Source organism: Takifugu rubripes, chromosome 17 (genome assembly GCF_901000725.2).
Source record: "Takifugu rubripes chromosome 17, fTakRub1.2, whole genome shotgun sequence".
Classification (NCBI taxonomy): domain Eukaryota; kingdom Metazoa; phylum Chordata; class Actinopteri; order Tetraodontiformes; family Tetraodontidae; genus Takifugu; species Takifugu rubripes.
The window spans coordinates 1246589-1274572 of NC_042301.1; the positions used below are offsets into that span (position 1 = coordinate 1246589).

Sequence of the window (27984 nt, forward strand, 5' to 3'; positions counted from 1 at the left end):
CATACATCATTTTACAGTAAGAACAGTTTTTCGTTTTGCATTGAAAATTGTATCAAAACTACTTTCAGAACGAACAAGCTATTAAAGAGGTGTTAAAGAAGTGACGCTGAAATAATGGAGCTGGTGAGCTTCAGGTGAATGAAAAGCTTCCAGGTCAAATACAGCGTAAGAGCTGACCTGCTGTTGCCACATTGGTCCTTTAGGTTGTTATTTGCACTTCGCTTGTCATGCTGTATTTTGGTAACGTTCAATCTTAGACCTGGGGGTTTCCAGAGGTATCATACAAATAAAAACACGCATATGAAGAAAATACACACTCCCCAAACATCTAATTGCATTCTGTAGCCACTTGGGAATCATTTGAACTTATTCGGTTTCAACTGAGTTGGAGACTTTGTATAGCTATTGTGATTATCAGGAATACTATGATTACAGTTAGCACGGAGGCTAATATGCTACAGCATCAGCCAACCCTCTGGATTTCTCTCTCTCTCTTTTTTGTATTATCTTTTGTTTATTCTACCCGCTGCTGTCCTTGTGATGTTTATGAAATCGGTACACTATCTATGGACCATAACCTGTTGAAGTAGCCTCCCTAAGTGAGTCGGCGGCTCTGAAACCTTCACTGACTTTCGGGTCTACCCAGACTCTACTCGTCTAAGTCCACCCTATTATCAGACTTTGCATCACCTTCCCGGTCGGAGTTTTCAACAGAAATGACCTTTTTGCAGTGACTGAGGTGCACCCAGGTTGATCTTTCAGCTATTTTAGCAGCAGTAGGTGTAGACAAAAGAACTTGGTCAGGTCCTTCCCACTCAGGTGAATACCAGTGTTTCTTTTTTACGCTCCTCACTGGGACCCAGTCGCCTGGCTCCACCGTTCTGTTGGGAGACAGAGGGCGTCTCGGTTTCATGACCTTGCTTTTGTTTTTCTAACATTCTTCTCATGTAATCAGCTAGATTAGACTCATCATTTGTCTCCCAGTAGTTTGTGAACTGAGGAAGCCTGTACGGTCTTCCAAATAAGATCTCATAAGGAGTGAGGCCTGCGGTGCTTGTAATGTTTATGTAGAGCTTAGCCAAATCAACACATTGTCCACGTCTCCCCGTCTCTTCCATGCATTTCTTCAGTCCGTTTTTAATAGTGCCATTAGTTCTTTCAACTAAGCCTGCGCTCTGAGGATGATAGGAGCAATGGTGTTTTAAATCAATATGAAACATAACACTGATCTTTTTAACAACTTGATTTACAAAATGAGTACCATTATCAGAGTAATTTTTTTCTTCACTTTTATTTAATTCTATGAAGTCCATATGTATAGTTTGGAATGGATATTGGGGAGGAGGAAATTTCCCTCTCCTTGGTGTCAGATTTCCCTGTGAATTGTGTTTCGCACACAAAATTCAAAATTTTTGAATAAGAATTGAATCCATAGGTTGCATAAAGCTGCTGTATCTGTCCTACCGTCCCTCCTGTTGAGACATGTGTTACACCATGGCTCAATATAGCAGCATATTTACACAGATTTCTTGGTAGGATAGATTTTCCTGCTGGTCATACATAGATTATTCTTTTAAGGTTGCTCATTTACATTTACGTCTACAAACAAAAATGCTCCAGCTTTTAAAGGTTGATCTAAATCACTTCTACTTTTTGCAGTTTGTTCAGCTAATTCTTGGCAGTCATGTGGTTCTCCGTCATCTGTTTTGTGTCTGTTTTGTGCCTTTCCTATGTCTTTCCTATGGCTATGTCTCTCAACTTACTTTGTTCCATTTATATGTCTCTCAACTTACTTTGTTCCATCTATATGTCTCTCCTTAATGCCTTAATTTCCAGGTTTGTCTGCAACTCCAGAATATCTGTAGTGCAGTGTTTGCCTGAAAGATTCAACTTTCTTCTCCACCTTTCCTGACTTATTCTCCCTGAACCTTCTGCATCTCCTTCCACAAACTTTTCATCCCCCACAAGTTCGACATCCTTTTTCTTGAACAGCGGCATGTTGTACTATGTGGTCTCACAGAAAAGTTCTCTGGCACACACAGGGAGGACACTAACACTAACCCTTCTACCGTGCACTATCTGCACAGCGGTGTTAGTTTTAAGGGATGAAACCCGTCCTTTGTCCCCTGATCACCAGTACTTCGTTTTCTTATCAAAATAATAAAACACAGGACTAGCAGAGTTCTCCTATCAACTCTTTCAATGGCTTGGTCCTCCATTCACACACAAACACAATTTCCTATTTTCTTAACTTAATTACGGCTAAGTTATAACCTACTTAATTAATGTCTAAGTATAATCCACTTAATTACGGCTAAGTTTAACCAGGTCTCACCTCTGAGGCAACAATTTGTTGTGAGTTTAGCTGTCCTTTGAATCCATAATCAGTTATCTGCTTATCTAGATTAGTGAGTTTCTTTGGATTTTGTTCTTCGAGGAATTTCCAGTCCTTACACCGCAATTCATCTCTGGGCCTTTGTTTGCTTTTACTTGTCCCCATTTTTGGAGAATTAGGTTTTAACTTTTAGCTCTTCTTTTCTCTCTGTTTGTTGTTATGTTTTTTTGTTGTGGTTGTTTTCATTTTACGAGTTAACCTTATCCTAATTTACAGTTGTTGGTTTTTTTTTATTTTTTATTATTATTAAGAATTTGGTCCAGTCTTGCACATAGGGTGACCTAAAACTGGGATGTTGATCTCAGTGGGGTGATAATTAATCAAACCGTTGTGGTACTTCTCACTTCAACTCTTTGGAGTGGAGAGTCTTGCCTCTGCATCCACAAGGGCCTCATCACTTACAGTCCCACCGCTTTGGTAGGATTGAAAATACCTAGTAGTATTTAACAGTCCTTTCACACTCACAATCACTCTTTTGGATGATTTGTCGTGACTTCATTTCTTCTTCACGTGGCCAGGACTCCCTCGCCCTGCCTTGGTACTGCCCTTAGTACTCTTGTTTACCTGCCATTGACTAGTATTCACAGGGTTTGTTTCTCATTGCGTCTTACAGAGGACTTTCGGGTTCCTCTCTCCCAAAACACTGCCTTAGTGTCTATCGCAATTTTTACATTAAGTCCCCGACAATCATCATCACACACACACTTTTGAATTCAAGACATGCTCACCACTGTTGTCTTTCCTCCTGGAATTCCGTCAACCGTCAGGGTCCAATCAGTGAGCTGAAGCCCGGAAAGGGAATCATAGGTCGCTTTGAGGCGGCCTGCCGTGGCCACGGTCTTTCCTGAGGTTCCGCCTCACCCACCGGACCCTTCAGGTGTGTTGGAATCCGGCTCGAAGGACCAAAATGTTAGGTTCAAACAACCTGAAACACGAGAAGAACAAATGAGGCAAAGACAACAGTTTAGAAATTTACTTGCAAGGAGAACGGAGAGATGTGCTCAGCTCCAGATCTCCAACACGTTCTGACGCACACCTCCCGCCATCCTTCTTTTATTGAAATTAGGAGGTTCCTAGTTACACAGAATTCAAATGTGCCTAAAAGGAGGGGGAAACACAAGATAGCAGGTCCCATACAAAGCAAAAGACTGTAAATCATAATGGTGAGATTATACATAGGTCTTTACTGATTTGATTAGCTTAGCTCGCACACAGCACATTCTTCCATATCAGACAGATTAAAAGAGCATCTCCTGGGTCAGGCACTGACCCTAAACCAGCTCCTGGGTCATTGTCAGGCCCTGCAGCTCTATCTCCAGTCAATGCCACTTCTCCACAGCAGCTGCATTTCTGTCGCCCTTGACACATCAAGCATCATGAACATTAAGCATTAGCAAATAATAAGAAACATTAAGTAATGAGAAGCAATATAACAAGAATAAAGAATATAACAAGGTGAAAGCAAATAAGAGATAACTTTAATATAATGGATCTAACACTGACCATAACTGGACAACTGAGGTGCATTTAAATCATCTGTCATTTAAATATGTCCAGTTTTCTGGCCTTTGTGTCCTTGTTCTACGACAACAGTGTTAATGATTAAAATTCCACGGTATGTTCACGCTCGCTAACGCTAGCGGGACTCTGGCATGATTCAATGTTCTTTTCTCTCTTGATGGGATGGATAAAGTGCCGTTCTGAGCTACCAGAGAGGTTAAAATCTATCTCATAAAGTCGATCAAGTGTGCGGGAACTTTGCAATGGTAAAGATGAGGCTGCAGTTTCATGCTAGAACACAGCAGTGATCCCACACTGGGAGCGCCTTCCTCAGCCGTGCAGACGCTTTAATTAACACACAGGTTAATTTTTTCTGTGGCCTGTGGCCCTCAGACGTCAGCTGCTCTTATTGGTAAACCAAAGCTGACCGCCCCCCCCCCCCCCCCCCCCCCTTCCTTCTGTCCAGTTGCATTCTTTTTATGCTAATTTTAATTCCAGCAGGATCGGGACTGTTGAAAATTAATGAGTGTCACGTTAAGATGACGCAGGACACACAGCTGTTATATAACTTGTTGTGTGAGGTAGTTTAAGATTTAAGAATCGGTCCACAGTCCACGCCGCTCCAGACTGAGCTGGTTTATATTCTCAGATACTTCAAGTAAATTTGATTTAAACAAAGCAAGAGAATGTTTTTAGTGCATGGTGTGTATAATAAAGTCTAGTCCAGAGAGACACACTGCAGCTAACCCTGAGGCCAACTCTGGACCTCCAGGACCCCCCACGGTGGCTCTTCAAAGAAGATGACGTGTGAGACGAGCAACCACAGCTTCGTAGGGCAGCAACTCCTTCACCAAAGTAAAGTATCACGGTGACGTCTGAAGATTCCAGGACATCAATGAGCCGTGCAGGTCCACAAATAAGGCACGGACTCGAATGGACCTGCACGATCCTGTGTTCTGTTTCAGGCCAGTGGGCGGCGGGAGCTCGGACCGGTGAGGCCTGGGCTCTGTGGGTTCTGGGTTCTGGTGTGGATGAAACATGGAAGGTGTCCTGGTATCAGGTGCCAGGATAAGGGGACTACCAAGGTACCCTTGAGCAAGGCAGCAACCCCCAACTGCCCTGCAATGAGCTGCCTTCGCCCATAAACAGAACCAGAACCCTCCACATGACCCCGAGAGGGATGAAGCAGCTAAGCACAACATCGTTCTGCAGTATTTATCTCTTTTTAATTGTAACGAATGTAAAATACCAGGCTTTTATTTTCATTTTAGGTTCCTTTAAGTGCGGACAGGCTCCCTCTGGTGGCGGGCTGCGGTAGAACCCACCCGCGTCAGCGCTCCTCTCAATCTGTTTGATTAGATTAAATTAATTAAACTCAACTGCGTCAGTGGGGCGCGCGCAACCGTGGTCGAACTGTTTGAATATTAACCCGCGAGGACGGAAGAGCAGGGGCGCGAGGACGGAACCGCCCCTGGCCCCGCCCACCCCGCGTGGAGCCGCTATAGTCCCGACGTGAGGAGCGTCCGGAGGAGTCGGGACTGAAGGCAGCGCAGCATCATGGACGCGTCCGGTGAGAAGTTCACAGAGGCGAAGGAAAATGGAGCCGTCCGAGGCTCCAGCGACCCGGAGGCCGCGGGAGGCTGCTGCTCCTGCCCGGCCGGGAAGAGGCTCGTGCCGCCGGAGTACCGCAACGAGCTCAGACACCTCTTCAAACTGGCCGGGCCGGTGGTGAGCTGTTAGAAAAGTTATCAAAGTTAGAAAACTGTGGAATATCTACACTCCAGGTCACATTTAATCGTAATTATGTGTGTTTTCCTGCTGCTGATGGGTCGTTTGATCACCGATCGGCTCAGGATTTGCATGAAGGTGAATCTGCCTTTTGTCTGCTTGCAGGTGATCTCCCAGACCATGACCTTCATGATCAGTTTCGTCAGCACTATCTTCTGTGGACACCTGGGCAAAACCGAGCTGGCAGGAGTGTCGCTGTCGATCGCGGTGAGACCTTCTCACCTTCTGGAACGTCGAGTCTTCCGGCCCTGCAATGAAAAATAACCAGGAGAGGAACCCGCTCCCCCACTAACACATTCCCCCTGTGTGTGCCGCAGGTGGTCAACGTCACTGGCGTCTCCATCGGCACGGGCTTGTCGTTAACCTGCGATACGCTCATATCTCAGGTAGCGCTCGTGCACCTTTCTGTGGCTTTGTTTGTCTAACCGGGACAGAAAGTCCTACTGCTGTGTTCCCAGGTTCTCCTGGGGTCCCATCTAAAACACGCCAACAATGAGCCTTTGTCTGCTTCCCGTTTGCTTTGGCCCCGGCGCTGTTGCACAGTTTAGGAATCGTTTCAAATATTTTGCTTAGACCTGAGCGGCGGGATCATCGCTCAGCCTTCCTCTAACCTTTAATCAGCCGTCAACATCTGCTGGGAGGTATTTCGCCCCTCCTCTGGAAGGAGCAGGTCGAACTGGGGGGTCCTTGAAAGAATAAACTTTGTTTCATCATGTGACCAGGTTTCACTCCCGGTATTTAGCGATGCTAACCTGCGACCTGTCTGTTTTGCTGCAGACGTATGGCAGCGGTAACCTGAAGCGCGTCGGTGTGATTCTTCAGAGGGGGGTTCTGATCCTGTTACTGGCCTGTTTCCCCTGCTGGGCCGTCCTCATCAACACCGAAGCCCTTTTACTGGCTGCTCAACAGAGTCCAGAGGTGGCCAGGTAACCAGCACCGGTCCTGCCGGGCCAGAGCAGCTAAAGAATCACGCTAGTGATGTCATGGAAAAAGATCCCTGCCAAACGCTTCCCTTTGTTAACGCTGCATAAATCAAGCTGAACTCGTGTTGGGACTTTTATTCTTTTTTATCGTTTGTCCTGATTCTGCCGCCTTTGAACCCGCCTTGATTGATCGAGCGTCCCGTGTTTATCGACCCCCCCAACGCGCCGCTGCTGGCTACGCTAGCAGCTGTTCCTGTCGCGTGCTCACATGTGTCGCTTGTGTCTCCCAGTCTCACGCAGCTGTACGTGAAGATCTTCATGCCTGCTCTGCCGGTGAGTTTGCCGCTTTAGTCTGATCTCAGATCTGCGGCAGGAGTTCTGACAGCTTTGCTTTACAGGCGGCGTTCATGTACCAGCTGCAAGGCCGCTACCTCCAGAACCAGGTGGGTTGGCGCCCCGTTGGTGGCTGCGGCGTGGTCAGAAACAACAGTGACCCCATGTCATGTGTTTGTAGGGAATCATATGGCCGCAGGTGGTCACCGGGGCGATCGCCAACCTCTGCAACGCTGGCATCAATTATCTGCTGCTCTTTCACCTGGAGCTGGGTGTCGCGTAAGTATTGAGGAATGGGATGGAAGAGTTCCCCTCTAACCCTGAATGTTCAGCACTCTTCTTCTTCTCTTGTTTCTCAGAGGCTCAGCGGCAGCGAACGCCATCTCGCAGTTCATACAGGCGTTGGTCCTGTTCATCTACATCTGTGTGATGGGCTTACATAAGGCCACGTGGGACGGTGAGCTGCTCCTCTCGCTTCCGTGACATCACCAGAGTGGTGGTGACGGGGTCGCTCGCCCTTCCACGCACACACCTCCGGTCTTACTCACACAGTGTCCTGGATGAGGGTTTAATGTGTGACCGAGCGTGCGTCCCTCTATAACTGTGTAATGTGATGTGGAGCAGAGGTGGCAGCAGCAGGAAGCTGTTGGATGAGCAATTAAATGGGAACCCGCAGGAATGTTATTGCTGTAACGAGTTCAGGGGAGATAATCAGTCCAGTAAATCCATAATCAGACGCTAACCGACCAGACGCAGACACGAGCTGCTTGTTCCAATAGTGCTTCGTTGAAGGTATCGAGTTAATTAGCTAATAAACTCTCCCCAGTGTGGCTTCATTAAAGACCAGTTCAGGTCTTTGATCATACAGAAGCAGATAAAGTCGTACATACTGTAACTTATGGTGGCTCTTATGCGGCTAATCTTCATATCTTTGGAATGATAACAGGCTGGTCCCTGGAGTGTCTTCAGGAGTGGGGCCCCTTCGTCCGACTGGCTATTCCCAGTATGCTGATGCTGTGCCTGGAGTGGTGGTTGTTCGAGGTGGGGGCGTTCCTGGCCGGACTGATTAGCGAAGCTGACCTGGGAGCTCAGTCTATAACATATGAGCTAACAGTCATAGCCTACATGGTAGTTCTTTATAAAGAATTCCCCTTTAGATGCAGGAAAAGCAGCTGTAATTAAGACTAATCCCTTTATTTCCCCGTAGGTCCCCATGGGCCTGTCGGCCGCCGCCAGCGTCCGGGTCGGGAACGCGCTCGGTGCCGGAAAACCCGAGCAGGCAAAGCTGTCGTGCATCGTCCCCGTGGTTTGCACATGTAAGAAGCAGCAAGCGACCCAAACAGACACGTCAATCAAATGTTTCGGGGCCGTCTTAAACCCCTGCAGCACTCAAACGTATCAGAGCTTTGCTCATCGGGGGCTTCTGTTCCCTCACAGTCATCATGGCGGTCCTCATCGCCGGCTGCTTCGTCATCTTGAAGGACTACATCGGGCACATCTTCACCTCGGACCCGTGAGTAACGTTCCCGGCAACGGTCTCCGTGGGAGGAGCTCCGGCTTCACCCTGGAATCTCTGTGTTTTTCAGGGATATTTTGGAGAAGGTGTCCGCCGTCTTGGTGGTGTTTTTCTTCATGCACCTCGCTGACGCTATCGCGGTATGAACGGACGCCGGTTCGGGCAACGAGCGCGTGGCGATAGAGAGGAGGTAAAACGTGTGTGTGATGCCTCCAGGGCGTGACCGGGGGCGTGCTCCGAGGAGCTGGGAAGCAGATGGTGGGTGCCCTGTGCAACCTGGTGGGACATTACTTCATCGGCCTCCCCATCGGCGTGTCCCTGATGTTTGCAGCACACATGGGCATCATAGGTGAGAGATTCAGGTGGTCATGATCTGATGAATCCAGCCTTTCAGCGTCGGGCTCGGAGCCTAAAACCCTCCCTTGGTCTCTCCTGAAGGTCTCTGGACCGGGCTGACCGTCTGCGTCTTCATGCAGGCCTCCTTCTTTGTCATATATCTGTGCAGGCTTGACTGGCAGAAAGCGTCTAAAGAGGTATCACACGTCGCGGTATTTGCTGTTTATTTAAAGGTGAACGTTGCTAAACTCTTCCTCCGATGGTCGTCGCCAGGCCCAGGTGAGAGCGGGGATCCAGGTCAACGAGGAAAAGGAGATGACGGACTTGGAAGGTACGGGAAGTTCCGATTGATGTCAGTGCCAGTGTTGTGGGTGCTCAGCTCTCATGTCCTTCCAGGCCCGGCTCGCCGCCACACCGACGTCAGCACCGTGGACGCCGCCTGCAAGGATCTGGAGGGGGCGTCGGCGGCCGCGGCTCAAACGGAGCGGAACGTCACCACGACCACCACGGTGGGCGACCTTCTCTCCGGGACGCAGCTGGTGCTGCGGCGCGGCAGCGCGCTGCTGGTCATGCTCGCCATCATGGCCGCCGGGATCCTGCTTTCGCACTTCCTCACACCCCTGCTGAAATGAGCGGCGCCTCCAGGGAACGCCGCCCCAGAGGTGCCCCCGGTGATGAGGCTGGGGGCCTGTTGTTAGCCTGATGTAGCATCTAAAGGCCCCCCCAGCGCCACACGCCCCCTCCAGCCTCTCTGAATGTACTCGTTTGTGTTTTTAACGATTTAATCACCCGCCGCTGCAGCCACATTTTTATTTATTAGGAATCTTGAAGGATCTTCTGCTGTTATAAGACGACGTGGATTTGAAACGACGTGCATCTGCAGATCGACTGAATATTTACTCATAGTGTTGGCAAACTCGACCTCTGACCTTTGCCTCCATCCGGCAGAGCAAACGTGGCGAATGCTGATGCGTGGCGGCCGCAGCAACAGGAAGTTGCCTGTTACTTTGTGTGTGTGTGTTTTCCAAATGTGGTTTATCAGCTCAGATTTGAAAATTCTAAATGTATTCTAAAGTCTGTAGATATATTTACACATGTGCCTTGGATTGATGTAATAGCGCAGGTGTTAGTCGCCTGGAGCACCGTTGGACTGTTATTAACTATTAAAGGTCGTTACTATTTATTGGTTAAAGGCTTCCTGTTGTAGCAGAGCTGCTATTTTATCCTTGGTTTTCTCCCCTTCATGGTTTCTCTCTGAGTTTGTTGTTTTGTTTCATGCTCTTTGGCTGCGCACAGCTGTGTGTTATTGATGATCGCAGCAGGTTTTAGTGGAAATCCTCACACACATCTGCACACACACGCATCAGCGCTGTCCTGGGTTAAATGATGCCACCACTTGGTCCAATTATTGCAACATTTCCAGGGATACCTTTGTAATTTTGAGGTCTCTCCCACGTGACGTGTTGACCTGTCAAACTGAAAACAGCCCGCGGCCACAAGGGGGCGCCCGCGGCCGACGTGGGCAGCGGCGCGAGAGTTGAGAAGCTCTTATCAGGGGGACCCTGTGCGCGGTTCGGGTGGTCGATGGTCTCAAAAACATCACGCACGCCTGCAGCTGATTGGCCCGTTTGGCCGCTGACGCCGTAAAACGACTTCTACCCTGAGATACCCTCCCCAGGAACAAGTTCGAAGAAACCCCTCAACAGGGCAAAGACGGGAGGAACTTGAAGGTGAGCAACATCTGGGGGGGGGGGGGGGGGGCAGATGTGCAAAAGATCCTTATAAATCAAGAGTTTACGGTGAGGGTGGATTTTCCTTTTCTTAAAATCATTTTCCTGGTGCATATCTGGCATATCTCGACTTCTAACGGTTCCTTTTGTGTTGTTGGCAGAGTTGTCGGGTGTGTGTAGGTTGTTGGTGATCACAATCACGTGATTATTCACATATTGTCCGGCATAAATTGTACATAAATCGGAATGATAATAATAATAATAATAATAATAATCTCATCATAATCCCACCTGTGGATCGCGGTGATCCACAGGTGGGATTAAAGTCATCCCAGGAGTTTTATAACGGACGGCGAGATGAATATCGGCGGGGTGGGCGGGGCCTAAATAACAACCGCGTGACGTCACTGGCCGCGGGTTCTGAAAACGAGGCAAATTGAAAGGTGAACGCGCGCGGACGTCTGTCATGCACAAGCTGGACCGGAGAGCAAATGTGGCGTTTCAAGGGATGAAATGAAGGTTGCAAGAAGAAGAAGTCCAAACCCAGATGAGTTTAAACCCAGAGGAGTTTAAACCCAGAGGAGTTTAAACCCAGATGAGTTTAAACCCAGAGGAGTTTAAACCCAGATGAGTTTAACCCAGATGAGTTTAACCCAGATGAGTTTAACCCAGAGGAGTTTAAACCCAGATGAGTTTAAACCCAGATGAGTTTAACCCAGATGAGTTTAACCCAGATGAGTTTAACCCAGAGGAGTTTAAACCCAGATGAGTTTAAACCCAGATGAGTTTAAACCCAGAGGAGTTCAAACCCAGAGGAGTTTAAACCCAGATGAGTTTAAACCCAGATGAGTTTAAACCCAGATGAGTTTAACCCAGATGAGTTTAAACCCAGATGAGTTTAAACCCAGATGAGTTTAACCCAGATGAGTTTAACCCCAGATGAGTTTAACCCAGAGGAGTTTAAACCCAGATGAGTTTAAACCCAGATGAGTTTAAACCCAGATGAGTTTAAACCCAGAGGAGTTTAAACCCAGATGAGTTTAACCCAGATGAGTTTAACCCAGAGGAGTTTAAACCCAGATGAGTTTAAACCCAGATGAGTTTAAACCCAGATGAGTTTAAACCCAGATGAGTTCAAACCCAGATGAGTTTAAACCCAGATGAGTTCAAACCCAGATGAGTTTAAACCCAGATGAGTTTAAACCCAGAGGAGTTTAAACCAGATGAGTTTAACCCAGATGAGTTTAAACCCAGATGAGTTTAAACCCAGAGGAGTTTAAACCCAGATGAGTTTAACCCAGATGAGTTTAAACCCAGATGAGTTTAAACCCAGAGGAGTTTAAACCCAGATGAGTTTAACCCAGATGAGTTTAAACCCAGATGAGTTTAAACCCAGAGGAGTTTAAACCCAGATGAGTTTAACCCAGAGGAGTTTAAACCCAGATGAGTTTAACCCAGATGAGTTTAAACCCGGCGGCTTTTCTGCTCCGTGTTCAGACGCTCGGCTGCTGCCGTCTTGTGGGAGATAAGTTGATCAAGATCAAGCTAACGCTTCCTCCACCAGCTCCTGCCACGAACGCTCGTGTCCAATCAGATTCTAAGAATTTCGTTTCCACGCAGTCACCAGGAGTCAAAAATGGCGAGTGCGAAGGTCACCATCAAACCCGGTTCTGGTGCCAAACGTGCAAACAGACGACCTGCAGAACAAACACGGCGTGTTGTTCCCTGACATGAACCCCACACACACACCTCCCCCCCCCACACCTCCCCCCCCACACCTCCCCCCCCCCACACCCCCCCCCCACACACACACACACACACACTCATGTGAACCCTCCACCTGTGGACAGCAGCCCTCCGGCATCACTCCCCCTCTGTGGTTAGCAGGCGGGCGATCGGTCAACATGGCGCTCAACGTCCCCGGCGTGGTCGCAGTGGTTGTCTTCTACATCCTGATCCTGGGAACGGGAATCTGGGCGGCACGGAAGTCCAGGAAGGCTGAGAGGAAGAGCCACGGAAATCAGGCCGAGGTGGTGCTCCTGGGAGACAGAAGCATTAGCTTACTCGTTGGGATATTCACCATGACTGGTATGTTAGCCTGCAGTCACAGCTCTTATTTCCTATTTTTGAGACTCATAATTAGGCACAATAAGCCGGTGAATCCATGATAACGGATAATTACTTCCTCCTGGTGGCCCAAAGGTCACAAACACGGTGTGGAAAAAGCACCTTAAGCATTTACGGGGCAAAAAAGCAAAGAACCTAATCCCCATCCAGGCCTCGCTCCCATCGTTTATCCACTACAAAGCAATTTTCTTCCTTTTTTAGAGGCAGAAATCCCTTAATTTTCCAAACATTCCCTCCATTTTTCCCTGTTTACAGCTGCCCCCCCCCCCCCCCCCCCATTACTCCCTTATCTCTGCTCCTCCCCTTCTATCACAACAGGCTCAGGTCATGTGACATGTGTCAGAACATGCACTGTACGTGCACTTTCACAGGGTTTCACCATCGTTGTTCACCTGAGGAAAAGAATCAATTCACACGTTTACGCGCACGATCCAACGTGCACGTTGAGGCCAGACTGTGGCTCATTTAAGGTGACGCTAATTCTGACCTTTCCTCTTCTCCCTGGTTCCGGTAAAGCCACCTGGGTCGGTGGCGGGTTCATCCTGGGGGTGGCCGAGGCCGTCTACACTCCCAAGTTGGGCTTATTATGGGCCCTGATGCCGCTCCAGTACTCCATGGCCTTCATATTTGGTAAGACACGTCAGACAGTACAGCAGGTCCAGGTTCTGAGAAGAGCAGAACCTGGATCTCAGAAACGGTCGGCGTTCCCCTCTGGACCGGCGCCGAGGCCTCCCAGTCAGCGCCACCGCTGGTGCTGCGGAGCTGGACTGGGAGCGTCCCCTCTGGACCAGAACACGGGTCCGTTCACAACGTTCTGGCTCAGAAATGTTGTTTATCTGATCGGTTCTCTTCCAACAGAACTCGGCTCGTCAGGGTTTTTAGCTCTTTTCTCCCGTAGGAAGAGACCAGGAACACGGACGACCCACTCCAATCGGAGCTTCTCCGGGATCGGCCCGGATGTTCCCGGTTCTCCGCTGACCCGCTGTGTTCTCTGGTGCTATCAGACGCAGCGTTCCCAGTAAATAGTTCAGATTCCCGTCGGGATTTCAGCCAGACTGTAAAGCGCTGCTTCCAAAGGGAAACGGTTTGGAACGTTCCTTCCTGAAATCCCGTGTTTGCTTTGGCAGCGCTGACGTATCGGCGAGCTCCAGCGCCGCTCCACACGCCCATGCTCTAGAACTTTGAACCCAAACTAACTCAGAATTCAGCCTCTTTCGTGCTGCTGACCAATTTTCCAGGATCCTCTTCACCCACCAGGAGTTCTGGCAGTCGGGGGGAGGCACCAGAACCCCTTCGGGGCTCCGCCGAGGTGCCCTTGAGCCAGGTGCCGCCTCCCCGTGGTCCAGAAGCGGCGCGGTGCTGAGCGCCCCGGGTTCTAGAGCGTGAAACACTAACTGATGACAGGATCTGCTTCAGGTGGGCTTTTCTTTGCCAAACCAATGAGGGAGCGGATGTACGTCACCATGATGGACCCCTTCCAGATCAAGTACGGGAACCTGCTGAGCGGCGCCCTGGTGCTCCCCTCCATCATGATGGACGTCCTGTGGGTGGCCGCCACCCTGCTGGGCTTAGGTGAACCTGTCTCCTGTTGGTCCGTGAAGGCCACACTCCTGCACCACCAACCCTCTTTGTTCTCCAGGAGCCACTGTCAGCGTCATCCTGGACCTGCCCTTCGCCTACTGCGTCTGGATCTCATCGGCCGTGGCCATCGTCTACACGCTGTTGGGGGGCCTCTACTCGGTGGCCTACACCGACGTCATCCAGCTCGCGCTCACCTTCTTCAGCTTGGTGAGTGTCTCCGGGCGCGTGTTGCATCTTCTCAGCGTCTCACCCACGTCGTGTTCGTCCCCGCAGTGGTTGTGCGTCCCGTTCCTGCTGACCAGCCCGTTCTCCGTCAGCATCCTGGAGACAGCGTTCAACGGCACCTTCCAGGAGCCCTGGGTGGGAACGCTGGAGCTGGAGGACGTCTGGAAGTGGATGGATGACTTCCTGATGCTGGTGAGCTGAATCCAGAAGCTTATCTGAGATGTTTGAGTGGAGGCGCAGGATCCTGCTGGCCACATTTATTCCTGGATCATTCCTGAACTCTGGTTAGGCCACCAGGGGGCGTTCTTCTCCCCTCCACCTCATGTGTGGGCCCTCCTCCTCCCCCCCCAGGGTCTCGGGAGTGTCTCCTTCCAGTGCTTCCACCAGAGGACGCTGTCAGCTTCCTCATCTCGGACCGCCCAGTTGACCTGCTTCGCCGCTGCCTTTGTGGTGGTTATTCTTGGGATTCCTCCGGTTTTGGTCGGGGCGGTCGCGGCTTCCACAGGTATTTTACCAACTCATTCTCAGGTACCTTGCTCAAGGGCACCTGGACGTGCTGGCACCCCAGAACCCCCTCCATGGGGCTTCTCAGTCCAGACCCCAGCAGACTGAGCAGATGGTAGCAGAGTGTATTTTCTTTTTACTAATTAAATTAGTTGTGTCTGTAAAAGATTATTTTTCCTTTGTTAAAGATCATTTAACAGCAATATTGGTCACATCAAACAATACAAACAAGACCAATGCAGCAAGAACCATAAAAAATACAACAGAAACATGAAATAACTGAAATTAATGTTTAATCATTAATTAATCAGGGTTTAATCAATAATTAACACAAGACCTTTGGAAAAATGAAGGCACCAATCCTCTAGGGAATAAAGGAAAATGTCGGCAGTAAAACGGAAGAATCTTCATTTTCTCTGTAAAATCCCGATATTACAAATCTTTACTTTTACTTCCGCCCCCTGCTGGACGGGGGTGTAATTACATGTCAGTATGTGTTTGCTGCGGCGTCACCTGTGTTTGTGCTGAACAGACTGGAACCAGACGCTGTACGGATCTCCGTCTCCTGCCGCCCGGGGGCAGAACACCTTCATTCTGCCCCTCACCCTGCAGTACGTCACCCCCTGGTTCTTGTCCATCGTTGGGATCGGAGCCATTTCCGCCGCCGTCATGTCGTCCGCGGACTCCGCTCTCCTGTCGGCCACTTCGGTTTTCTCCTCGAACATCTACAAGAACATTCTCCGTAAGCAGGTGCGTGGCGGCGCCCCGTCAGCCTCGTGCACGGCCTCGTGCACACGTACCCACGTCTCTTTCCCCTCCACAGGCGTCCGACTGGGAAATGCAGTGGGTGATTCGCGTGTCTGTGGTGGTGGTGGGGGTGCTGGGCACGTCCATCACCTTCTACACCAACAGCACCTTGCTCCTCTGGATCCTGGGCGCCGACATCTCCTACACCCTCATCTTCCCTCACCTGGTCGCCGTGCTCTTCTTCCAAGTCACTAACGGTTACGGCGCTTTCGTGGGATACGTCATTGGGCTGACTCTGAGGATTCTGTTGGGTGAGAACACCATAGGTCTTCCTGTCGTTCTTCAGCTCCCTGGGTGCACGCTGCAAGACGGCGTGCACGTGCAGAAGGCCCCCGTGAGGACGTTCTCCATGCTGTCCACCTTGCTCAGCATCCTGCTCTTCTCCTGGCTGACTTCCCTCATGTTCAACCACGGACTTCTACCGGAGAGGTGGGACACTTTCAACGTCATACGAGGATCTCCGAGGAGCGACGACGTTCCGAGGAGCGACGACGTTCCGAGGAGCGACGTCGCCCATCGGAGCAGGGAGGCTGGAGGTGAATCCGAGCGGGGACTCGTTTTACAACCAATGCTGAGGACTCGATCACAAAAATAAGACCGGGATGTAAATAAATGCCTACATTTTATTTTCTTTGGGGTTTTTTTTTGTTCCTGAAACAGTTTAAAACAGTTTCAGCAGCAAAACATCCCTAAAATATGGAAAAACCCACAGTGAGCTCAAGCTTCACTGGAATAAAAAGGATTTATACTTATTTAAAGCCCAACCCCGATTAATGAAGAGAAGAATAAATCTTTATTTTTCGCCCCTTTTGACCAGAATATCAATAGTTTGAAATGTTCCTTTTAGGATCTTTTCATTTAAATACATTCAGCATAAATTGATGGGAAAAAGGATCCAAATATAAAGAATATAAACAGTTTGTGGTCTTTAAATCAGCGAAGGTGCTCAGAAGTTGTGGTTTCCTGTTATGGTCCATATTTTATTATTATTATTATTATTATTATTGTTATTATTATTATTATTGTTATTATTATTAACCATTATTTAAAATAGCGTATACGTTTATCCAACCTTGTCATAACGACCTTTTCTATAATTGTGTGAAACTGTGGAAGCAAACGAACGAAGGGTTCAATAACAGATTCTGTTAAAGGTTTTACTCATTTTTACTCCTGTTGACATTATTTACTGTTGTGTTTACTTTAGATTTATCAATGTTACGTTTAATTACACTACTTATAATTTCCTCTGGTGTAATAGTTCACTACAATTATAATTTTTTCTGTTTTCTAACTGTGCCCTGTCATTTATTTTTGGTTTTACTGTTTATCTCTTTGGCCTTTTTCCTCGCAGTTTTAGTTTTTTTTGCATTTTATTGTTAAAATGCAGTTATTATTATGTGATTTTATCAGTATTTTCTTAGTTTAACTTGGTTTAGTTAAGGACTGAACGGCTCTTGTGGCATTTAGATTTTGCTTTGCTTTACTCAGCGTTTCTGTGGCTAATATCTGCCATCCAGAGCCCAACCAGGATGTTCTAAACCACCTTTATTTCAGACTGAGTAGGAATGGAGTCCTCACCAGTACCAGTACCAGTACTAGTACCAGTACCAGGTCCTACCAATACCAGTATAACGAGTACTTTTGATGCCTAAATACCTCAAAACATGTCCTGGTTCCCCCTGAGTGCCATGTCTATTTAAATAAATGGTTTATTTACTGGAATAAACAAGGTTTTGTTGTTATTACACACACACACACACACACACACACACACACACACTGAGTGCAGTAGCACCTGTAGCGCTGCATGGTTAGCCTAGCTTCAGGTAACCTAACACTGTGATTTGGACCTGGGCTGGTTGAAACCTGGCTGAGCCGTGCGGGTGTCTGCAGCTCTCGGTCTCAGCAGTTAGCACCATGGACCAGAACCATCTGAGCAATGAGCAGAATTAGCAGCACTCAGTCGCTCAGATCTGGAGCTTTCAGAGGGAACGAAGCCAAGTGGCCAAAACTGGAGCCAGTAAATGACCCTCACGTTAGCCTTTAGCTTGTCTCTTCTCATTTTAATCAACCTATTTGGCCTGTGGATGTCACAACACAACCCTCTCCATACGCAGCTGATGTCAGTGTTTGTGTAGCATTTCTCACTTCCATTGTTACTGTTGCCATGGCGTTAGCCTCTATGTAGCTCTTCGGATCCACCCCGTGTGCAAGGCTAACCTGCCCTCCCAGACCCATGTAGCAACAGTGTGTTTGTGTCTTTGGGCTGCAGGATGTTGCCAGATTCTGTATGTTTGCACCTATATGCGTGTGTGTATACGTGCAGGCTCTTCCGAGGCCTTTGTGGGCCGTTACCTCAACCACCGGCTGGGTTAACCATACATTAGGTCATGCTATGTTGAGCCGTTATGTGTGTTTTTCCAGAAAAGTGTGAGGCATCTCTGGCTAGTTTCAGGTCTTTGAGCTAAATCTGCTCTTGCGTAAGCAGCCTGGCGTCCTGCAGCAGCTGCGATACATTTAGCTCCGTGAGTTTTGAAAGGAATTTATTCAGCTAAACAACCAATTATAGATGTGAACGGGGACCTGGCAGCGGCCGCCACTTCAGGGATACCAAGTGGATTAGTTGAATAAGCTGCAAAGATACAGTTCTGGATCTGGTGGCACTTCTCCAGCTGACCTTTAGTGAGCGTCAGGTTGTCACCAAATGCTCCTGACAGCAGTGGACAAGGTGTAGAGCCTAAAAAGGCTGCTGGTTTGTTGTGGGGATGAGTCTATTTTAGAAGAGTAGCCTCAGTTGGAACTGGATATCACTTCCTGAACGTTCATCTCTGAAGCTTCACAAAGACACAAAATAAAGCCTCTTTTCATCACTGTTATTACTGTTTATTTCTTGTTTATCTCCATGATTCTGACGCCAGGTCGTCTATTCTAAATTAAACACTCTTATTTTTGTTTTCTGTGTGTTATATTTCCTCTTTATGCGTCCAACGTGTGAGGCATTGATCTTTAATAATGATCAACCCTCAACGTTGGTGTTAAACGTTGTTGCCTGAGAGCAGAAAGCTGCTTCAGAGTCGTTCTGTCATCGATCCGGGACGCCCAACATTTCGCCCAACGGGTGTGAAGTCTCTCGTTACAGGCCGGGCTCAAACGTGATGATTTCCATTTGACGAATGAGCATTAAAGCCGCTGGTTCCTCTGGTTGTCGTCATGGTTAGCAGGTCTCAGAGGGATCAGAGTCCTGATCGGAACAGGATGGACCACGACTGGGTCCCTCCCACAGGTCAGTGAGCTCTTCCTCATCACACGCTGGATCTTCAGGAGATCCCCACTCAGCTGAGATCTCCAGAACTCCAGAATCTTTAGTTAGCATCTCTTACAATATTACGTTCTTCCGTCCCCTCCTTGCTTTGTTGATCCGAATCTTTCGGCCCGCCAGGAGCTGGTAGGACGCAGGAATCCTCCGTGGATGATCCACTCCCACATGGGAAGGATCTGGAGTCTCCGCTCACCAGAATGTGCTGGACTTCTGTAAGTAATGGACTCATTTAAAGCTCCTTCAATAACAGTAACGGAGTGTTTGAATTGAACTGAACATGTTTGTTACGCCCGATGAGTGATTATGATCAGGATTCCTCCCTGGAGGTGAAGCATGTTTTGGTCTCGGTCCTGATTGGCCGCTGTGACGCCGTCCTCGTCCCTGCCTTGCTCCAAGGCTGGTTGGCTCTACCAGCAATGCCCCACCAGCAGATGGCACAGGAGGTGGTTTTCCTCCCTGGAGTGACCCCTCCCCTCCCAAGTACGCTTTAAAACTGGGTCTACCAGGTCACTGCAGACTCTTCCATCCTTTCCGACCGACGGGGAGCCGTTCTGAAGAGCCTCCTTATTTCTGTCTTCCAGCAGACCCCCAGTCGTCCTCCCGGACCCCAGCGTCCACTGGTCCTGAGCTCTGAACACAGTCTGGGCCCCAGCATCACCGAGAGGGGAGCCGGGCACCTTGGGAGCCTCAGGTAGGTGCTCGCTCGCGCACGCATGTCCGCGCTCTGCTGCATGCGCAGCTCCATGGAGGTGGGAGAGCGGCGGAGGAGTGAACCGGTGCCCAACACCCTGGGGCTTTATCAGCTGCCCCCACAGCTGCACGCTTGTTGAATCTGCCCTGGAGGGGTTTTTGGAGGAGCAGTAGTTTTCCACTGCAGACAGAAGCAGCAGATTTCATGGATATTTCACATCAGATCGGTGTTTTTCTGGTTAAGTTCTTCTTCTACTTGACAGTAACTCCTCAGCTCAGTTGGGTGTTGGGAAGGTTCTTTTCTGGTCCGCTCCACCTCAGCATCTTTATTCATAGGTCTTTCCTTTGACTGCTGTCCAACAGTGGCGCACTGTTGACCTGGTTTTGCTTTCTGACACTCACCACCAACTAAAGGGCAGATATTACAACACAAGCTAGTAAGGATGGAGTGTTTGGGTTAGCTAAGAGCTGACCGAGCCCATCACAGAAGCAGAGAATTAAAAAGAAGATTCGGTCCGAATGGAAAAGTACCGAGACACTAGACAATAGTAGAAATTCAAAAATGCCAAACGAGCCCGTTTATCCTGAACTCACAATGTGTCTTTTAAGGAAATTAGCAAATGTGAAACTGTTTTAGCCAGCAGCTGTTTGAAAGTGGACGATTCTCTTTTTTTTTTTATCTCTCCACAGGAAACAGGAGAAAATAAATATAAATATATAAATATATATATATATAAATAAATAAATAAGGAGAAGATGGCTCTGAACGTGCCGGGCCTGATCGTGATGGCTGGGTTCTATCTGGTCGTCCTGGGCACGGGGATCTGGGCCTCCATGCGCTCCAGGAAGGAAGAGAAGAAGTGCACGGGCGATGGCATGGAGATAACGCTGCTGGCCGGACGCAAGATTAACCTGCTGGTTGGCATCTTCACCCTGACTGGTAAACACTCCGCGGGCCTGAACTGCTCTGCCTCATATTGAGTCGCGATCCTCTCTCTTATTTTCTTCATGAATTGTGTCCCAACAGCAACGTGGGTGGGCGGAGGCTTCATCCTGGGCATCGCCGAGGCAACGTATAACCCAACTCTGGGGGCAGTCTGGGCTCTCATGCCGGTCCCTTATATTGTGACCTTCTTCTTAGGTGAGCATCAAGCAGGTCTTCACCTCCTGGTTTCTCTTCCTGGCCCGAGGCTCGGTGCTGGATGTGTAACCAGGAGGATGCTAACACACGTAGCTCTGGCCCCGGCAGGGTCGCAGCCCCCCGTCGGTTTTACATGTGATTGAATGGGGACAAGGGTTGTAGTATGATGACTCCACCTGCACTGGCACAGCTTGAGTGGGATGGAATTCAGGTGTGGAGAACAGGAAACAGGAAGTGTGAGGCAGGAAGTCGTCGCCTCTCAACGGTTATCGTAGCCGCCCACCTGAGGTGTGTGTCTTATATTTCAATAGTTAACCATTTAGAAGGTTAAGGTGAGATTTAGCTGCAGAATCGTCTCCTAGTCGATGTCCCTCTGCCCACTTCTGCTCACTAACAAGTGTGAAGGGTAAAAATAGCATCCCTAGAAATTGGGCCTGCGTTGGGACCTGCGAGAGCAGCTGCAAAGGGTTGAGCTGACCCTGACACGTCCACGTCCTCAGCATGTCAGTGGGCGTCGGTGTCGGCACAAATCATTTCCCAGTTTTTTCCAAGTCCAATATAATGTTCACCCGTGTCTCCATTTTGACATTTTGACACCTTCTGATTCTGCAGGTGGGTTTTTCTTCGCCAAACCTATGAGAGAGAACAATTACGTGACCATGATGGACCCTTTCCAGAAGAAGTATGGGAACGTTATGAGCACCGTGCTGATCTTCCCAACCCTGGTGGCTGATGTCCTGTGGGTGGCACGCACACTGGTCAGTCTGGGTGAGTTACCTCATCCTGCAACACTGCCAGGTGCTGAAATGTGTGCCCGCGTGCACGTGTGCAACCCTGACGGATGATCTGTGCATCTGCACAAACACTCACAACACAGAGATGTGAGAAAGAATATGGAGGGTAACTTATGTTGGGATCACCTCTAAGATGATATAGGCTGATAAAGGCTGATATAAGCTGATATAGGCTGATATAGGCTGATATAGGCTGATATAAGCTGATATAGGCTGATGTAGCCTGATATAAGCTGATATAGGCTGATAAAGGCTGATATAAGCTGATATAGGCTGATATAGGCTGATATAAGCTGATATAGGCTGATATAGGCTGATATAAGATGATATAGGCTGATATAGGCTGATGTAGCCTGATATAAGATGATATAGGCTGATATAGGCTGATAAAGGCTGATATAAGCTGATATAGGCTGATATAGGCTGATATAAGATGATATAGGCTGATAAAGGCTGATATAAGCTGATATAGGCTGATATAGGCTGATATAAGCTGATATAGGCTGATATAAGCTGATATAGGCTGATATAGGCTGATATAAGCTGATATAGGCTGATGTAGCCTGATATAAGCTGATATAGGCTGATATAAGCTGATATAGGCTGATATAAGCTGATATAGGCTGATATAAACTGATGTAGCCTGATATAAGCTGATATAGGCTGATATAAGCTGATATAGGCTGATATAAGCTGATATAGGCTGATATAGGCTGATGTAGCCTGATATAAGCTGATATAGGCTGATATAGGCTGATATAGGCTGATATAGGCTGATGTAGCCTGATATAAGCTGATATAGGCTGATATAAGCTGATATAGGCTGATATAGGCTGATATAAACTGATGTAGCTTGATATAAGCTGGTGTAGCCTGATATAAGCTGATGTAGCCTGATATAAGTCGATATAGGCTGATATAAGATGATATAAGCTGATATAGGCTGATATAGCCTGATATAAGCTGATATAAGCTGATATAGGCTGATATAAGCTGATATAGGCTGATATAGGCTGATGTAGCCTGATATAAGATGATATAGGCTGATATAGGCTGATATAGGCTGATATAAGCTGATGTAGCCTGATATAAGCTGTTGTAGCCTGATATAAGATGATATAAGCTGATATAGGCTGATATAAGATGATATAAGATGATATAAGCTGATATAGGCTGATATAGGCTGATATAGGCTGATATAAGCCGATATAGGCTGATATAAGATGATATAAGCTGATGTAGCCTGATATAAGCTGGTGTAGCCTGATATAAGCTGATATAGGCTGATATAGGCTGATATAGGCTGATATAAGCCGATATAGGCTGATATAAGATGATATAAGCTGATGTAGCCTGATATAAGCTGGTGTAGCCTGATATAAGCTGATATAGGCTGATATAAGCCAATATAGGCTGATATAAGCTATATAGTGATGAAGTGCAATTTGGAATAGAGGGAAGCTAGCAACACTTAAGCTACAATAAATAACAGCTGGTTGTGAAGTCAGGCGTCATGTGTCGTTGCAAGCTAATCCTTGGGGTCGGTGTCCAGCTGGTGCTGGTAACTGACGACACAGCAGCAACACGCGCTGCACTGCTGCTCAACACAACCTGTTCTGGCTTCTTGCAAACATGTTTGCAGGACAAGGTTTCCTTTCCTTCCCAAGTCACACGTCAAATGCCCGACGAAGTATTCCAAAGAAACTTTTCCTGCTGTTTTTATTATTCCACGGTGTGCGCCTTAATGTTACGGGCAATATTTTATTGCCGTCTTCCTTTTCCAGCCTTGTTTTAAAAGAGGAATATTTACTGTTGCTGTGTTCTGTAAAACATAAAATCCCTGCGTGTGTTATCAGAGCAGCCGTGTTCCACAAAAGGTCTGGTCGGCAGGAATGTTCCTCTTAGCCTATTTAACCAATATAGATTTAGGAGACCCTCACACCTCTTCCAAGGACACACACCACACACACACACACACACCAACACTTGACACTCTTGACTGCAAATCTGATCTACATAAATGTTGCTGGGAGACTTTGTAATATAAACTGTGTGTGTGTGTGTGTGTGTGTGCGACCGAGCAGGAACTGTTTACAAAGTTTACGTTGTGTCATGCAGCGCCCGCCGGGTCGTGTTTGTGTCCATCTCGATAACCCCCAGATCAGCTTTGCCCGGCGGAATAAATCCCGCCGAGCAGATGGAAGCGGCTGGATTTTCCGGTTTAAAACCCTCCGGTGTGAAACGATGACCAGGAGGAGCCACCAAGTGTTCCCTCCGTGAAGGCCTTTCGGGCCATTTTCCACCCAACAGTGAAAATTATGCGTGTTTCTAATGTTCCCAGAGGTGGATGTCTCAACACGTGAAGATGTTTGGCGAATACCTGACACCAAAACGCGCTCTGGCAGAGGAGGGGGTCAAAGGTTTGGCTTGTTTGTGCACCCTGCGGTTATTAATGTCGGATGACTAATGCCCAGCTAAAACTGGTTCCTGCAACAGGACCATCCCGACCGAACTAGACTTGCGTAACACGCACTCATCCAGTCTCTAATGAAGCTGTGTGTGTGTCTGTGTGTGTGTCTGTGTGTGTGTGTGTGTGACCTCCGTCAGCCCTTCGGTGCTCATGGCTCTGCCCTGTTGTTCCAGGTGGAACCATGAGGGTCATCCTGGATCTGTCCTACATCTACTCCATCCTCATCTCTGCAGTAGTGGCCATCATCTACACACTCCTGGGGGGCCTTTACTCTGTGGCCTACACAGACGTCATCCAGCTCATCCTCATCTTCATCAGTCTGGTGTGTAGCAGCTCTTCCCATCTGCATGTGTGACACTCGAGGTTAAAAATATTGAAGTTGAGGTCCAATAAATGGCCTGTTTTATTTCCACGGACTGGTTTATTTACTTCTCTTGACCCAGCAGCGTTCTGTTCAGCAAATATTTGGGATGGAGACAGAGGCTTAGTGATAGAATGACCTATTAAACTTTCTAAAAATGACACCCTCCTCCTTTACTTCTAATGGGGAAAGCTCTGGAAAAGCGTTCCGGCTTTTCCCAGCACTAACTGTGCTGCTTGACTCTCCTGATGTCCAAGAGCTGGCGGAAAGTTTCGCCGGCGGAAAGTTTCGCCGAGAGGCCGCGATCAGATAAGCTGTGTGTTTGTACGTGCAGTGGGTGTGTGTCCCTTTCCTGCTGACCAACCCTCACTCTTTGGACATCTCGCTGACGGCCTACAACCAGACCTTCCAGGCTCCCTGGGTCGGCACGGTGGAGCTGGATGAGGCCGGCAAATGGTTTGATGACTTCATGCTGCTGGTGAGCGGAAGATGTGATGTTTGCTGAACACACACACACACACACACACACACACACACACACACATACATACTGCATATACAAAGACAAGACCGGTGTGAATATGGGTCACAACTCGTATTTATGCTTATTTATAGTGCTTAAGGAGAGGGTTTGGGTGATCCCGTGGGGTTTGTTTCCTCACATCAGGCCTTGACAGTGTATTTTTCTCCAGGCTCTGGGGGGCCTGGCCTACCAGGCATTCTACCAGAGAATTCTGTCAGCCTCATCCTACACCCAGGCTCAGGTGACCTGCTTTGCCTCATCAGCCTTTTGCCTGGTGCTGGGTGTCCCGTCCATCCTCGTGGGCGCCGTGGCTGCTTCTACTGGTACACACTGGTACTTCAGTTCAACTGTTTGTGGTGTTTCTAATGGTTCCTGGTGAATTAATGTGCCTGTCAGACTGGAACTCCACCAGCTACGGATTGCCGACCCCATACGAGCGGGACCAGGCGGGGGCCATCCTCCCCATTGCTCTGCAGTACCTCGTGCCCTCTTACGTCTCCATCATTGGCATCGGAGCGGTGGCGGCCGCTGTCATGTCCTCCATGGACTCGGCTCTGCTCTCCTCTGCATCGCTGTTCTCCTCAAATATCTACAAGAACATTTTCAGGAAGCAGGTGAGGATGACGGAGAAGACATCTTCACGATGCATCGGTGGCGTGTGAACACATCTGTCTGGAGGTAACACCGGCTCCGCTGGCTTGTCTCTCCATCAGGCATCGGACCGTGAGATGCAGTGGGTGATCCGTATCTCCGTGGTGGCTGTGGGTCTGGCCGGCACTGGTCTCACCTTTCTGGACAGCAGCGTCCTGGTCTTCTGGCTTGTGGGCGTGGACATGTCCTACACCATCATGTTCCCTCAGCTGGTCTGCATCCTCTTTTCCAAGGTGTCCAACAGCTACGGAGCTGCTGTGGGCTTGATGATGGGAATCGTGCTGAGGGTGCTGAGCGGCGAGCCGCTCCTCGGCCTCCCGCCCGTCATCCAGTACCCTGGTTGTCGGCTCAACAAAGAGGGGAAGATGACCCAATACTTCCCCTTCCGTACTGCCATCATGGTTGCCTCCATGCTGTCCATTCTTCTGGTCTCATGGCTGATGTCCCTCATTTTCAACAAGGGTCTGCTGCCCGAGAGCTGGGACACGTTCAAGCTCAAGCACAGGCCGACGTCTCCCGCCCGCACGTCTGAGCCCAAGGTCGATAACTCTGAGGACAAACAGATGCTGAGCACCACGACTTTGTGAACAGACTGATGGGAGCAGAGAGGAGGAAGACGACTGGAGGTGGACGTGTTCGATCGTCTGCTTCGGTTTTACCGGGGGGGTAACAGCAATGTGCACCTGTTCAGTATGACATGATTTTACTTCAGACACTCTGGAGACCTACTTCTTCATCAGGAGCCCATCTCATATGTGACATATACGTCAGCTGAGACATGAAGGTGGCGCAGCGTATAAGACGATGAAGACGGCTTCGTGCGTATCGTCAGATTTTACCTCCACTTCTAGCACCAATTACTCCATTCCCACTTGTGTTTGTTAAACGTGACATCGAGTGCTTGAAAAGCAGCAGTATTTCAACATGTGAAGGACTCCACAAGTTATTGCTTTGTTAGACGTCATGTGTAAGATGTGAAGGTTCACCGGCGGAGGTCTTTTACTTTTACTAGAATATAAAGTATATTGTAAACAAAAGTAGATCCAGTAGAAGTAGTTTATATAGGGAAGATTGATGATAATGAGTTTATGAAATTTGACAGCTCAGTTTTACTGGAGGTGGCCGTGACCCCATGGTCACTGTGGAGATGGAGAAAAGGTCACAGAACCAGTGTGGTTCCAAAAGGACGGCTGAATGTCAAAATAAAAGAGTACTTTTTGGTTCAAAATGCAAATATGAGACTGAACTCCAGCAGCTCAGTACGACAAGTGGACTTTTAAAGAAAATTAATCAGATTGGTGTTTGGATCCAGGTTTCAGGCATTCAAAAGTCAAAAGTCAAGATAGGTTTAATGAAATGATCGATAAAATGGTTTATTCGGGTCTAATATGATACACTAGTGCGAGACCTATTTAGCTCCTATTTAAGTTCACTAAATGGCTGCTGAGACAAACAGGCGCGTGGGAATATCGGTGCTGCCGCCTTCTCTGCTCACTCGACAGGAAGTGGAGCTGCAGATTTACACAAGTGACTCGGCTCAGCTGAAAATGACATCTTTACAGTCTATACCAGACACCTCTATCTCAAAATAATAGATACCTTTCATTCAGAATTGTTTTCCAGTTGTGTGTGCACTAATTTCAACCCCTCCCATCAGCTGCAAAGTGCTTCGTATTGCAGCAAATGGAATGGAATGTAAAATATAGCCTGACTTAGCTTATCTTCTCAGTCCACAGCATCAGTGCCTTCATATTGTCAGGCATCTTTTGGTTTTTGCTTTGTTGAGTCAAACTCCATAATTGTATGTTACCATTGTATTTTTATTGTTTTTACCCCTAAACTACATTTGGTTTTATACTATTATGCATGCTCATGATCATAAACTGTGTTTGTATACTGAATTTTGGTGAAGGCTGCCTCTTTCCAATAGGCAAAGATGTATTTTGTTATTGTAAATCCCCATGGGGGGTTGACTAAGAATAAAGTTTAGATTCAAATGACTGTTTCCCATCTCATTAATGTCAGTGTGAGTGATATAAGATGAGACAAGAACTAGTCTGCAGCTGTTAAACATACCCACCAACCCACCAACCCACCAGAGAGAGGGACAATTGCACAAGTATGGATAAACAATACAATATTTAAAATAAAAAGGTTTAATAGAGGTTTGAGGTTTAATAGAAAACCTTTAGTAAATGTATGTCCCTTTATCTATTTACAGTGAAACACGTAGTCATCAGAGTGCTCTAATTACGGTGCAGTTCATA

At 48.1% G+C, this 27984-nt stretch overlaps 3 protein-coding genes across 7 annotated transcripts; all 3 read left to right on the plus strand.

The window, feature by feature from the left end:
* Window positions 1-5376: 5376 nt before the first annotated feature.
* Window positions 5377-9978, plus strand: LOC101070635 (multidrug and toxin extrusion protein 1-like). Its single transcript, XM_011620065.2, has 16 exons — window positions 5377-5623; window positions 5789-5890; window positions 6001-6069; window positions 6461-6609; window positions 6897-6939; window positions 7005-7049; window positions 7121-7218; window positions 7299-7396; window positions 7886-8067; window positions 8147-8255; window positions 8377-8452; window positions 8526-8595; window positions 8672-8804; window positions 8894-8988; window positions 9065-9122; window positions 9188-9978. Exons 1-16 carry the CDS (start codon window positions 5453-5455, stop codon window positions 9421-9423), a joined length of 1734 nt encoding a protein of 577 aa, XP_011618367.1. The 5' UTR covers window positions 5377-5452; the 3' UTR covers window positions 9424-9978.
* Window positions 9979-10348: 370 nt separating this feature from the next.
* Window positions 10349-17490, plus strand: LOC101070401 (high-affinity choline transporter 1-like). Of its 3 annotated transcripts, XM_029850262.1 has the most exons (9): window positions 10349-10521; window positions 12409-12609; window positions 13165-13278; window positions 14065-14220; window positions 14288-14436; window positions 14503-14646; window positions 14806-14959; window positions 15491-15708; window positions 15782-17490. In XM_029850262.1, the coding sequence occupies exons 2-9, from the start codon at window positions 12426-12428 to the stop codon at window positions 16358-16360; spliced, it is 1698 nt and encodes a 565-aa protein (XP_029706122.1). In that variant the 5' UTR covers window positions 10349-10521; window positions 12409-12425; the 3' UTR covers window positions 16361-17490. The 3 variants fall into 3 exon arrangements, with proteins under 3 accessions (XP_029706122.1, XP_029706123.1, XP_029706124.1); XM_029850263.1 differs by lacking the exon at window positions 10349-10521 and having other exon boundaries at window positions 12390-12609; XM_029850264.1 differs by lacking the exon at window positions 10349-10521 and having other exon boundaries at window positions 12575-12609; window positions 13165-13972.
* Window positions 17491-18997: 1507 nt separating this feature from the next.
* On the plus strand, window positions 18998-27715 carry LOC101070171 (high affinity choline transporter 1-like). Of its 3 annotated transcripts, none has more exons than XM_029850260.1 (13): window positions 19012-19051; window positions 19208-19299; window positions 19386-19567; window positions 19669-19778; window positions 20468-20717; window positions 20805-20918; window positions 21531-21676; window positions 24054-24132; window positions 24356-24504; window positions 24878-25021; window positions 25236-25389; window positions 25463-25680; window positions 25780-27715. In XM_029850260.1, exons 5-13 carry the CDS (start codon window positions 20534-20536, stop codon window positions 26302-26304), a joined length of 1713 nt encoding a protein of 570 aa, XP_029706120.1. In that variant the 5' UTR covers window positions 19012-19051; window positions 19208-19299; window positions 19386-19567; window positions 19669-19778; window positions 20468-20533; the 3' UTR covers window positions 26305-27715. The 3 variants fall into 3 exon arrangements, with proteins under 3 accessions (XP_011618363.2, XP_029706120.1, XP_029706121.1); XM_029850261.1 differs by having other exon boundaries at window positions 19017-19051; window positions 19414-19567; XM_011620061.2 differs by lacking the exon at window positions 24054-24132 and having other exon boundaries at window positions 18998-19051; window positions 19208-19567; window positions 21531-21686.
* The last annotated feature ends 269 nt before the right edge of the window (window positions 27716-27984 follow it).

What these genes read in the sequence shown, in the direction of transcription:
- LOC101070635 (XM_011620065.2), top strand. Translation starts at nt 5,453, where the DNA reads ATGGACGCGTCCGGTGAGAAGTTCACAGAGGCGAAGGAAAATGGAGCC. An exon ending in TCTTCATGCCTGCTCTGCCG is followed by an intron (nt 6,940 to 7,004) that starts GTGAGTTTGCCG and finishes TTTGCTTTACAG; the next exon opens with GCGGCGTTCATGTACCAGCT. An exon ending in CACCTGGAGCTGGGTGTCGC is followed by an intron (nt 7,219 to 7,298) that starts GTAAGTATTGAG and finishes CTTGTTTCTCAG; the next exon opens with AGGCTCAGCGGCAGCGAACG.
- LOC101070401 (XM_029850262.1), top strand. Translation starts at nt 12,426, where the DNA reads ATGGCGCTCAACGTCCCCGGCGTGGTCGCAGTGGTTGTCTTCTACATC. An exon ending in TGGGATATTCACCATGACTG is followed by an intron (nt 12,610 to 13,164) that starts GTATGTTAGCCT and finishes GTTCCGGTAAAG; the next exon opens with CCACCTGGGTCGGTGGCGGG. An exon ending in CTCCATGGCCTTCATATTTG is followed by an intron (nt 13,279 to 14,064) that starts GTAAGACACGTC and finishes GATCTGCTTCAG; the next exon opens with GTGGGCTTTTCTTTGCCAAA.
- LOC101070171 (XM_029850260.1), top strand. Translation starts at nt 20,534, where the DNA reads ATGGCTCTGAACGTGCCGGGCCTGATCGTGATGGCTGGGTTCTATCTG. An exon ending in TTGATGACTTCATGCTGCTG is followed by an intron (nt 25,022 to 25,235) that starts GTGAGCGGAAGA and finishes ATTTTTCTCCAG; the next exon opens with GCTCTGGGGGGCCTGGCCTA. An exon ending in AGAACATTTTCAGGAAGCAG is followed by an intron (nt 25,681 to 25,779) that starts GTGAGGATGACG and finishes TCTCTCCATCAG; the next exon opens with GCATCGGACCGTGAGATGCA.